At 37.7% G+C, this 13,443-nt stretch overlaps 1 protein-coding gene across 2 annotated transcripts in view; it reads right to left on the bottom strand.

Moving 5' to 3' along the window:
- PARL (presenilin associated rhomboid like) overlaps positions 1-13,443 on the bottom strand; it is a 62,447-nt gene that overhangs the window by 2,317 nt on the left and 46,687 nt on the right. Inside the window, exons 8-9 of one of the 2 annotated variants that reach the window (XM_061193351.1) lie at positions 1,640-1,741; positions 1,403-1,500 (exon numbers count right to left, since the gene is read on the bottom strand). The exons of the other annotated variant lie outside the window; for it this stretch is intronic. Coding sequence (XP_061049334.1) covers positions 1,403-1,500; positions 1,640-1,741 — 200 coding nt within the window. The remainder of the gene's footprint in view (positions 1-1,402; positions 1,501-1,639; positions 1,742-13,443) is intronic. 2 annotated transcript variants of the gene reach the window in all.

The following is a 13,443-nucleotide window of genomic DNA, read 5'->3' as shown; positions in this document are numbered from 1 at the left end:
TTGAAATTAGAAACAGCAAAGAGAAAGGATTCCTCTGCCTTTCAGACTCTAGACTTTAAAATGCATTTGATCCAGTTTTCAGAACAGAAAAAGTTCATCTAATTATAGTTGAGAGGAATAAAAAACTGCTGGGGAAAAGATCCTTTAAGTATACATGGAAGGAGCCAGGTAAATTTAGAGTTCATAAAACAAAACCCCCTTTTTCATCATCAGTCTTTATGTTTCTCATACTGTAATACCAGGTCAGTTTTTACTATTTATAATGGGCTGCTGTTAAAGCTCGAACTCACACATGCTATTCTTTAATCATCACTGAAAATTATAAATGGCATAATGGCATTTAGTTCCACCGCCTACTGGGCAAAACTGCTCCACTTAGAATAGATTTTTCTTTTTTTTTTTTTTTTAATTAAAAAACTAAGGTTTCCCATTGTTGTGAAATAAAGTAAAAACCAAATAAGGGTAAAAGGCAACATTATGCAAGAAAACAGAGGCCATCAGGGATCCAGCATATCAGACAGACAACAGCTCTGCTGAAGGGCCTCTCACGGTCAGATGGACTCCAGGAGCCCTGAGGAAGTCCTATGATGGCATCGCTACAGCACTACTATGTTTTAGGCAAGAGTCCACTGCCTGAAGCACAAGTGGGAGATCTTGTAACCACAATGTAACTGTAATCACTGTGGTGTGACAGAGGTGGGGAGGGCTTTGGATCTGGGTTTAAATCTCTGCTCTGCTACTTAAGAGCTGTTTGACCTGGGGAAGATCACTTCTGAGCCTCAGTTTCCATCAGTGAAACAGAGGTAATAATTATATAACGCAAGGTAACTAGCTCAGTGCCTGCAACATAACAGATGCTCAATAAGTAGTCAACACGAGTTTATGACATCTGGCCTATACTCCAGTCATGCAGCAGGCACCTGCACACTCATCGCAAGCAGAGGACCAGTTCCCCCCACTCAGGGTGTCTGCCCAGCACTGGTGAGGTCAGTGGTAGCCAGGTAGGGGAGCAGGGTAGGGACTGGGCAGGGGAGATGTGGCTTGAGAGTGGGGAAAGGAATACAGCACAGACTAGGGGGCTGGGCAACAGTCTCCAAGAAGGACTAGGAATTTTGACAGTCATGAGTTCAGGTAACTTGAGGTTAAGGGGAGGGTAAAGGCACAGATGGTCTCCCTCTACAAATGACCGAGGCAGGGGCAGGGCCAACAGTCTCACGTTCCCATCTCATATGGTGAAGCTGCTCAAGACCAAAGCAAACCATGTTGCGATTTCCTTGCCCTCCCAACCCCACCTGCCCTGCTTCCATCACAGAAGTAACTGCCTTATTCTGCCTTCCTTAGGGGTGGGGGGAGGGAGATGAGCTGAGAAAGCAGTGTAACAGTCAATCATACTCAAACTTACATTCCAAAGAGAGCTCCCCCAAGATGTGCAGCATGATCAAAAAATTTCCATCCCAGGATCATTCCTGCTGTATCCATGGCAATAATGGCTTTTAGGGCCTGAAAGCCAGCAAAAGAGAACAGAACTGATACAACTTTGATTCCTCCAGCATTGACATTTCTAATTTAAGGGCAAGAATTCAGTCAATGTAAAAATATCACCACTGTCCCCAGCACTTCACTTCATAAAAATACTCACATTCCCTGCCGTGAACGTGAACATTGGAAGGAAGATAATGGCGAGCCTCCCTTCTGGGATCTTAGTGCAGACAGCTGCAAGGACAGTCATGATCGCGCCCGACTGCAAATTAACACATTGGGGGAAAAGTGAAACTCTCATTGTGCAACTGCTCAGTGACTACAATGTCTAACGCAGAAATACTTTTTCCAGAAAGCTTACAAGCCACACATTTCTAGGTGAGCACAAAGTTAAAAAGCTTTCCATTACTAACGTACAAAATATCAGGCAAAGGGACTCCAAGTCCGTGATACGGTAACCACCTGGCAAGGACTGAACTACAGGCAATAAGATGTAACAACCAGCATGTCAGCAGTTAATGAACTTCAGGGACAGTGTTATGTGTGTCACATGCATCATTTCATTTAATGACTAAAAAAGGACTTCTCAAACTTCAACAAAATTCCTCGAGGGACTTCCCTGGTGGCGCAGTTGTTAAGAATCTGCCTGCCAATGCAGGGGACATGGGTTCAAGCCCTGGTCCAGAAGATCCCACATGCGCGGAGCAACTAAGCCCGTGCGCTGTAACTACTGAGCCTGCGCTCTAGAGCCCATAAGCCACAACTACTGAGCCCGTGTGCCACAACTACTGAAGCCCGTGCGCCTAGAGCCTGTGCTCCACAACAAAAGAAGCCACCGCAATGAGAAGCCCACGCACCGCAATGAAGAGTAGCCCCCAGTGGCTGCAACTAGAGAAAGCCCACGTGCAGCAATGAACACCCAACACAACCAAATAAATAAATAAATAAATGAAAATTTAAAAAAAAACAAAACAAAAACTCCTCGAACCAGAGAGTGAGCATGAATTTGCCCAAAGAAACCAACATGTGTGGAATTTCTCCCAAATTTAATGCTTTACCATAAATCACGTGAAATTTGTATCCTACTTCATTATAACACTAAACATTTTCCTTAAAACGTTTGACAAATGTTCTGCTCCAGGAAAGCATGCCAAATTTATCCCATGGCTCTGCATGACCCGCCCCCCCGCCCCGCACAGCATCCTCCGAAGGGACACACATGCATCCGCCTGCTTGAGAAGCACTTTCCCCAATAGCCTTGTATTTGAGAATAAAAATCGAAACTTAAAAACCTTATGACCAGTAAGTCAACCATTTCTTGTTATAATTGAAATTATAACTGCTGTATAGTATTATCGTCTATTGTGTTTTTCCACATTGCTACATAACCTTCATAATTTAAATTGATAATGGCTATGAAATATCTCCTGGATAAATTATAATTTAACTAAACTTTCTTAATGTTACACGTGTTCCTAATTCCTCTAAATGATACAATACTTGAGAAATTGGATCATAATCCCTTGTTTACATTAAATCTCACGATAATCATTCATTCAAATACTTGAGTCCTACCAGGCACTATGCTAGATGTTGGGGATACGGAGGGGAACAAAATTGACAGTCCCTGCCTTAATGGAGCTTACAGACTGGCATGAAAGACATAAATGAGTAAAAACAACAAAATATAATCAGTTATGATGGGGAAGCACAGCAACTGCCAAACTGTTTTCCAAAGTGGTTTTAGTGTTTTACTTTCCTACCAGCAGTGTATGAGATTTCCAGTTCCTCCACATCCTCACCAACACTTGGTATAGTCAGTCTTTTAAATCTGTAATATAGGTTTATAGTGATACCTCAGTGTGGTTTTTATTTTCATTTTCCTAACAACTAATGATGTTCATCTTTTCATTTGCTTATTTGCTATCCATACATCTTCTTTGAAGTGTCTGTTCAAACCTTTTGCCCATTCTTTTTGAATTTTTCTTTATATAGTCTGGACACAAGTCCTTTATCAGACTTCTGACATGCAAATATTTTCTTTTAGCATGTATCTTGTCTTTTAACAGTGTCTTTAGAAGTGTAAGTTTTTAACTTACATGAAGTCTGATTTATTAATTTGTGCTTTTTGGTCTCTCAACTATGAAATCTTTGCCTAAAATAAGGTCACAAAGAGTTTTTTCCTATGTTTTCTTCTGTAAGTTTTTAATTTAGGTTTTACATTTAGGTCTGTTTCACTTTGAAAAAAACTCCAAAATACTCCTGAACCAGATTCACCAATTTTTAACATTCTGCCACATTTCACTTATCATTTTTTCTTTATATCCGTACTTTTTTTCCTGAACCATTTGAGAGTAGGCTGCATATGTCATACCCTTTTACCCCTAAATACTTCAGTGTATATTTCCTAAGAACTTGAATATCTTTATATATCCTACAATACAGTTCTCAATTTCAAGAAATCTTATACTGATATACTATACTTTCATTTAATCTATAAACATATTCCAGTTTTATCAATTGCTCCACTAATGCCCTTGCAGCTGTTTTTCCCCACGTACTGCATTTAGTTGCCATGTCTCTTTGGTCTCCTAAAAGCTGGACCATTTCCACAGCCATTTTTTAAAAAGGGGGTCCATTTTCATTAAAAGCCTCTGACTAAAAAAGGTGAAAATAAAGAATCTCTGCATGGGGTAGGCTAAACATTTGTCTAAAAAGCAAGTTGTGGGAATTCCCTGGTGGTCCAGTGGTTAGGACTCTGCACTTCCACTGCCGGGGGCCCAGGTTCAATCCCTGGCTGGGGAACTAAGATCCCGCAAGCCACATGGTACGACCAAAAAATAAAAAAATAAAATGTCATTTAAAAAAATTAAAAAGCAAGTTGCAATTTATTCAGACACATATATGTTTAAATTTGCGTAAAGGTCACTTGGAGAAAATTTTAGAAGGAAAATGGAACTGCTTCCTATCTTTAAAATAATGTATAATAAGTACAATAAATTATAGTCACAAAGAAACTGGCTTTACATAGAAATGCACAGCTAATGAGAATTTTATTTAATATTTAAATTTATGTAAATGAGGACTTTAGATGGAGAATATAATCATCTATGGAGAAGCAATTTAGAGGGTACAGGATTTTAGTGCTCTTCTTTCAATTCAGCTAACCAAATTATATTTGTTTCATTTTGGGGAAAAGTATAATTTTATTGGTTTTTTTCTCTCAGAAAATAAGGTCTCAACTTGATTTCTTCTGGGTTTTGTTGAGTTGAATTTTTAGGTTTTATTTAAAAATCTAGGATATTCAAGTTGCACATCTTAAAGCCTGAAAGGTGAAGGGTTACTCTCTAACTTTCAAATTCTCAGTGACACTGACATCCACTCTGCTTAATACAGTATATGCTGGTAGATTATAGTGGCAGATGTTGAAGTTCTAGCCAAAACAAATCTTTCAGAACAAATATAAATTTGGCCAGTATAACATGTTGAACCCTAGAGGAACCATGACCCAGCAAGTTTTGTGGGGAATCCCATCTTCTGAGGTAGTGCTGATATCCTTCCTTGAAAGCTGCTGTGATACATTAAGGACGTGGAGTGGGGAAACCAGCAAAAGAGTGAACCAATTATGGAGGCTGTGTGTGCATGTGTGTGTGTCTTCACAAGGCAGCGATTGCCCTGTGAAGGGAAGTCAGGATTTCTGAAGAACCTCGTGTGTTACTATTGCAGACTTACATAGGAGCCAGTTTGGTAAATATACAATAACAGACAGCTGATCTTAAATAGAGACTACAGAATTCTGACTCCTAACCTCCACTGCAAAATTAACATGTATCTCCAACACCCAGCCTATCCCTTTTAATATGTAGCTGACTTTGTTTCCTTGTTCTTTCATTTTTTTAGCCTAAGCCCTGGGTTGTCTTTGTCCACTTGCCTGAACTCATGTCTTAGGTTCTCCTTCTGAGGAATATTAATGCTGTCCTTCCACCTTGTAGCTTCCCCAACCCATTCCTAGGAATGCAGCATGAGCTGGTTTCCCTGTTTAGGCTGACTGGCAACTATATATTAAAGGGCTGCGGACTTCGGGGATGCCTGGGACTCATAAGTCTTTAAAGTTTTAGTAACTCCTAAAACGTAAGATAATCCTTTATTCTGAAGCAACTCTTCACACAGAAGACCCTAAACAGTTGGCGATTAAGAGAGGTAGATGCTATTTTCCAGAAATAGCCTTTTTAATATAAAAAAGTAGGGACCTTTCCTTTTAATTATAGGGGCAATCAGAGTCAATTATAGGAGCACCTTTTAGAAATTTTTCTCTTAGGTGTTTTTTAAATATCCTATTTTGAAATAATTTAAATCTTACAGAAAAGTTTGCAGGAATGGTACAAAGGACTCCCAAGTCTTTAAACATAAAAAATAAAAGTTGGGTTTACTGAAGTATAAGTGACATACAAAAAACTGCACATGTTTAAAGTTTATAATTAAGTTTTGACATATAAATACCTATGAAACCATGGCCACACTCAAGATTATGAGTGTGGCCAAAAAGTTCATCATCCCCAAAAGTTCCCTGATGCTCCTCTGCAGTGCGTCCCTCCTGCCCCCCCCTCATTCCTAGGCTACAACTTCTCTACTTTCTGTTAAGATAGATTCACTTTGAGTTTTATATTGATGGAATCACACAGCATATACTCCATTTTGTTGTTGTCTGGCTTCCTTTACTCTGTATAGTTATTTTGAAATTCACCCATGTGGTTGTATCAATAATTTATTCCCTTACATGGGTGAATAATATTCCATTGTATGGTTATACCATAATATGTATATTCATTCATCTGATGGACATGTGAGTTTTTTCTAGTTTTGGCTGTTACCAAAAAAGCTGTGAACATCTGTGTACAACCCTTTGTGTTCTTTCATTTCTCTTGGGTAAACACCTAGGAGTGAAATGGCCAGATCATATGGTAAATAGATGATTATCTCCATCTAAAGCACTCATTACAGAAATTTAAATATTAAAGAAAATTCTCATTAGCTGTGCATTTCTATGTAAAGTCAGGTTTTTTGTTATTAAATTTTATTTATTTTAATTTCATTTTTCCTCTGACTTTATTTTTTAACATCTTTACTGGAGTATAATTGCTTTACAATGGTGTGTTAGTTTCTGCTGTATAACAAAGTGAATCATCTATACATATACATACATCCCCATATCTCCTCCCTCTTGCGTCTCCCTCCCACCCTCCCTGTCCCACCCCTCTAGGTGGACACAAAGCACTGAGCTGACCTCCCTGTGCTATGCAGCTCCTTCCCACTAGCTGTCTATTTTACATTTGGTAGTGTATATAAAGTCAGTTTCTTTGCGACTATAATTTATTGTACTTATCATATTATTTTAAAGATAGGACGCAGTTCCATTATCCTTCTAAAATTTTCTCAAAGTGACCTTTATCTACGCAGATTTAAATATATTTATGTGTCTGAATAAGTTGCAACTTGCTTTTTAGACAAATGTTTGGCATACCCCATGCAGAGATTCTTTATTTTCACCTTTTCTAGTAGGAGGCTTTTTAAGAATATAATAAAAATGAACCCTTCCTCCTCAGAAAAATTCATACATATTTTAGACATAATTTCAGGGACTCATGAACCCAAACCCATGTAGACCCTAGAGGTCTGGTTCTTTGATTAGAGATAAAGATCTTTTATTCTCCCCTAATAATTTGTTTATGTATACTGGTTATGAACTTGTAATCAATATGCACATATAATATTTTTATTTATTTCATAAGTAAACAATTTTCATTAAGTACTTTTCTTTATCAATATATAATCTTCATGTATCTATCACATAAATTTTTTTTTTAACACTATGAATTTTAAATGAATTTGCTCTAAGAGGCCTTCTGCTTCCACAAGCTACATATAGCTAAAAACCCTGGGCATTATATGGAAAACAAATATAAGATGACTCTAAAAGACTGAGAAAGGAAAGCAGCCCAGCTAGGAACCTCAGGATCCAAGGAATGACACAGTGGTGAGTTCCCCGGGTTTTCTTTTGGCCTCATGCTGCTCAGACTGGGCTCTGGAGAAGCTCACAACCTGGAAACACCAATGAACTCAGACAAAATAGGCCTGTACCAAAAAATGCTCTCTCTAGCCAAAGGACCAAGAAAGCATAGCCTAGCAAGACACAAAACTTTTAGACAATAACCACTTTACTCCAGCCAAACACCACAGAAACAACTGTGGCCCGATCCCCATCAGCAAAAGCTGAGTGGAGAGCCTGGACTTCCAGCCTTACAGACTGTAATGAGGCGTCCCACCGTCCCTGACAGGGTGGTGTCAGTGGAGGTCACACAGGCAGCAGTAATAAGGCACTCTTCCTCCTCCTAGCCAGGGCTGTATCAGTAGAGGTCTCCTGAGGAGCCCAAACTCCCTGCCCTGCAGCAACAAGAGCTCTTCCCCACCAGTGTCAAAGGAGACTGAGTGGGGAACCTGGACTGCCTCACTCACCTGGCAGTAGCAATCACAGCACTGTCAGAGGCGGCCTGCTAAACAGTAGATTTAATTAAGATTAAAGTCTCATAACGTAATATCCAAAATGTCCAGGTTCCATTTAAAAATCACTCATCAGGGAATTCCCTGGTAGTCCAGTGGTTAGGCCTCGGCACTTTCAATGCCATGGCCGAGGTTCGATCCCTAGTCAGGGAACTAAGATCCTGTAAGCTGTGAGGCGTGGCCAAATAAATAAATAAAATAAAAATAAGAATCACTCATCATACCAAGAACCAGAAAAATCTCAACTTGAATGAGAAGAGACAATTAATAGATACCAACATCAAGATGACACAGATGTTAGAATTATCTAACAAGCATTTTAAAACAGCCATCATAAAAATGGTTTAACAAGCAATTACAAACATGCTTGAAACAAGTAAAAAACAGCACAGAAATAGAAAGGCTCAAAGAAATAGGAGATATCAAGAACAATGTAAACTTTAGAATGAAAAATACAATAACCTAAGTAAAAACACTGAATGGCTTGAGCAGAATGGAAAGGACAGAAAATAATCAGTTACCTTGAGACAGAATAGCAATTACCCAATCTGAACAACAGAGAAAAAACAGTCTTTAAAAAAAGTTAATGGAGTTTCAGAGACCCATGAGATAATAACAAACTATCTAACATCATGTCATGAGAGTCCCAGAAGGAGAAAAGAAAAAGGGTGAGGCTGAAAAAGTATCTGAAGAAATGGCTGAACATTTCCCAAAAGACATAAACCTATAGATTCAAGAAACCGAGTGAACCACAAACAAGATAAACACAGATATCCATGACAAGACATATAGTCAAACTTCTGAAACTAAAGACAAAGGAAAAAGTCTAGAAAGTAGTGAAAGAAATGACACCTTACCTATAGGGGAAAAGCTATTTGAACAACAAAGAATTTCTCTTCAGAGACTATGGAGGCCAAAAAAAGCGGCACATTTTTCAATTGCTGAAAGAACTGTCAGCCTGGAATTTTATATCCAACGAAAATATCCTTCAGAAATGAAGGGTAGAAAAAAAATGAAAGGGAAATCAAAACATTCTCAGAAAAAAAACTTGAGAATCTGTCACCAGCAGGCCTAACTGGCTAGTGGCTAAAGGAATGGCTAAGAGAAGTTTTCTAAACAATTAAATGATATAAGGAGGAAATCTGGAACATCAGAAAGAAAGAACAATGGAAAAAGTAAAAATTGGGTGTAAATACAATAGACTGTCCTCCTCTCTTGGAATTTTCTAACTTATGTTTAATGGTTGAAGCAAAAATTATAACAGTGATATTCTAAATGTATGTAGAGGAAATATTTAAGATGATTATAATTTGGGGAAGGTATGCAGACAAAAAGCAAGGTAAGGCTCACTTCACTCAAACTGGTAAAATGATACCACCAGTAGACTGTGGTAAGTGATATATATAGACTGTAGTACCCAGAGCAGCCACTAAAAAGTTATACAAAGAGATATACTCCAGAACACTATAGATAAATCAAAATGGAATTCCAAATGAATCTGCACTAGTGATCATTTTATTTCACTTGCAACCTTGTAAGAAAGAGACTGAAGGTACTTTCCTAAGCACAAGAATTCAGTTTATGTACAAGTTAGACCAGTGATAAGTTAAATCAATGAAGTTACAGCAAGCAGGTTATCATAATGTTGGTGAGCAAATTCAGCCTATGATAAACTATTTACAAACACAACCATACAAAATCTATGGGATGCAGTAAAAGCAGTCCTTAGAGGGAAGTTCATAGCAATACAGGCCTTCTTTAAGATATAAGAAAAATCTCAAATAATCTCAAATCTAACCCATCACCTAAAACAATTAGAAAAAGAACAGAAACCTAAAGTCAGCAGAAGGAAGGAGACATTAAAGATCAGAGAGGAAATAAACAAAACAAAGATTAAAAAAACAATAGGACAAAACCCAATAAAATCAAGAGCTGGTTCTTTTAAAGGGTAAACAATTGACAAATCTCTGGTCAGGTTCACCAAGGAGAAAGGAAAGAAGACCTAAGTAAACAAAATATGAAAGAGGAGAAATCACAACTGATACCACAGAAATACAAAAAACCATAAGAGAATACTATGAACGATTATATGCCAACAAACTTGACAATCCAGAAGAAATGGACAACTTTTTAGAAACATACAGCCCACCAAACCTGAATCAAGAAGAAATAGATAACTTGAACAGATCACTAGACATGAAATAGAATCTGTAACTAAAAAAACTCCCTGCAGACAGAAGTCCAGGACCAGATGGCTTCACTGGGTAATTCTACTAAACATACAAAGAAGAACGTGTACTGCCCCCTCTCAAACTCTTCCAAAAGACTTAAGAGGAAAGAACACTCCCAAAGACATGCTATAAAGCCACCATCACCCTGATACCAAAACCAGACAAAGACACTACCAAAAAAGAAGATTACAAGCCAATATCTTTGATGAATACAGACACAAAAATTCTCAACAAAATATTAGCAAACCGAATCCAACAACACATAAAAAAGGTCATATACCATGACCAAACTGGATTCATCCTAGGGTCACAAGGATAGTTTAACATACGCAAATCAACCAATGTGATACACCACCACCACAAAAGAAAGGACAAAAACCACATGATTATCTCAATAGATGCAGAAAAAGCATCTGATAAAATTAAACACCCATTTGTGATAAAAACCTTACAAAAATGAGTATAGAGGGAACATATCTGAACATAATAAAAGGTATTTATGACAGACCCACAGCCAATATAATACTCAACGGTGAAAAGCTGAAAGCATTCCTGCTAAAATCTGGAACAAGACAAGGATGCCCACTCTCACCACTTCTCTTCAACATAGTATTGGAAGTCCTAGCCACAGCAATCAGACAAGAAATAAAAGGTATTCAAATTGGTAGGGAAAAGGTAAAACTGTCATTATATGTAGATGACATGATACTATATATAGAAAACCCTAAAGACTCCACACAAAAACTACTAGAACTGATAAACGAATTCAGCAATGTAGCAGGATACAAGATTAACATACAGAAATCGGTTGCATTTCTTTACAATAACAATGAAATATCAGAAAGGGAATGTAAACAAACAATCCCTTTTAAAATTGCATAAAAAAATAAATAAAGGACTTAGGAATAAACCTCACCAAGGAGGTGAAAGACTTACATGCTGAGAACTACAAAACATTAATAGGGGAAATTAAAGATGATTCAAAGAAATGGAAAGATATCTCATGTTCTTGGACTGGAAGAATTAATACTGTTAAAATGGCAATACTACCCAAAGCAATCTACAGATTTAATTTGATCCCTATCAAATTACCCATGACATTTTTCACAGAACTAGAACAAATAATCCTAAAATTTACATACAACCATAAAAGACCCAGAATTGCCAAAGCAATCCTGAGGAAAAAGAACAAAGCAGGAGGCATAACCCTCCCAGACTTCAGACAGTACTACAAAGCTACAGAAATCAAAACAGTGTAGTATTGGCACAAAAAGAGACATACAGCTCAATGGAACAAAACAGGAAGCCCAGAAAAAAACCCACACACCTACAGTCAATCTTCAACAAAGGAGGCAAGAATATAACATGGGAAAAAGATAGTCTCTTCAGCAAGTGGTGCTGGGTAAGTTGGACAGCTGCACGTAAATCAATAAAGTTAGAACACACCCTCACACCATACACAGAAATAAACTCAAAATGACTTAAAGACTTAAACATAAGATATTATACCATAAAACTCCTAGAAGAGATCATAGGCAAAACATTCTCTAACATAAATCGTACCAATGTTTTCTTAGGTCAGGCTCCCAAGGCAATAGAAATAAAAACAAAAATAAACAAATGGGACCTAATCAAACTTACAAGCTTTTGCACAGCAAAGGAAACCATAAACAAAATGAAAAGACAACCTAAGGAATGGGAGAAAATATGTGCAAATGATGCGACCGACGAGGGCTGAATTTCCAAAATATACAAACAGCTCATACAATTCAATAACAACAACAAAAAAACAACCCAATCGAAAAATGGGCAGAAGACCTAAACAGACTTTTCTTCAAAGGAGAACTACAAATGGCCAATAGACACATGAAAAGATGCTCAACATCGCTAATTATTAGAGAAATGCAAATCAAAACTACAATGAGGTACCACCTCACACCGGTCATAAAGGCCATCATTAAAAAGTCTACAAATAAATGCTGGAGAGGGTATGGAGAAAAGGGAATCCTCTTATACTGTTGGTGGGAATGTAGATTGGTGCAGCCACTATGGAAAACAGTATGGAGGTTCCTCAAAAAACTATAAGTAGAGTTGCCATATGATCCAGCAATCCCACTCTTTGGCACACACCCAGACAAAACTAATTCGAAAAGGTACATGCACCACTATGTTCATAATAGCACTATTTACAATCGCCAAGACATGGAAACAACCTGAATGTCCATCGACAGGGGAATGGATAAAGATGTGGTGTACACACACACACACACACACACACACACACACACACACACACACACTGGAATATTACTCAGCCATCAAAAAGAATGAAATAATGCCATTTGCAGCAACATGGATGGACCTACCAATTATCATACTAAGTCAGTCAGAAGGAGAAAGACAAATGTCATATAACTTATATGTGGAATCTAAAATATGATACAGATCAACATATCTATGAAACAAAAACAGACTTACAGATACAGAGAACAAACTTGTGGTTGCCAAGGGGAAGGCAGGGTAGGGGAGGGAAGGAATGGGAGTTTGGGATTAGCAGAGGCAAACTATTATATATAGAATAAACAACAAGGTCATACTGTATAGCACAGGGAATGAATATAATAATAACCAGTAACTAGTAAGAAATTCAATTTTTAAATGAGATTGATATGCATAGCTCTAGCTAAACTCCTTACCAAAATCTAGTCAGTATTCTCGCTCCCTTGTGCCACTGATAACTGACAAATATTCTTTAACAATCTTCACCTTTCAAAGGCAGTTAAGACCAATACTTTATATTTTCTATCACAATTTTGTCAACAGTATTTTTTTCTCCAGATTTCTCATTAAAAATACCATATACCTGGTGATTTAGTTTTCCTTCATTTTAACCAAGAATGAATGAAAGTATTTGAGGATAATAATTTTATCCTGCCATGGCTCTATAGGATTTTGATGACTGAATAGAAACCACCACTTCCACCTTTCTTACTACATGTTCCTTACTATGCTAAGCACTCTAAACACACTTGCATTGCAAATGAGAAATAGGTATGTTATCCCCATTTTATATGGGGAAGCAGGTTCACAGAGGTTAAGTAATAAGTCCTGGAAATCATGAGTAAGTGGCAGAGCTGGGATTCAAACTCAGTCTAATTCCAAATGCCATGCCACC

The sequence above is a fragment of the Eubalaena glacialis genome, chromosome 6 (assembly GCF_028564815.1).
Source record: "Eubalaena glacialis isolate mEubGla1 chromosome 6, mEubGla1.1.hap2.+ XY, whole genome shotgun sequence".
NCBI classification, from domain to species: domain Eukaryota; kingdom Metazoa; phylum Chordata; class Mammalia; order Artiodactyla; family Balaenidae; genus Eubalaena; species Eubalaena glacialis.
This window is presented reverse-complemented; position numbering and strand designations above follow the sequence as displayed.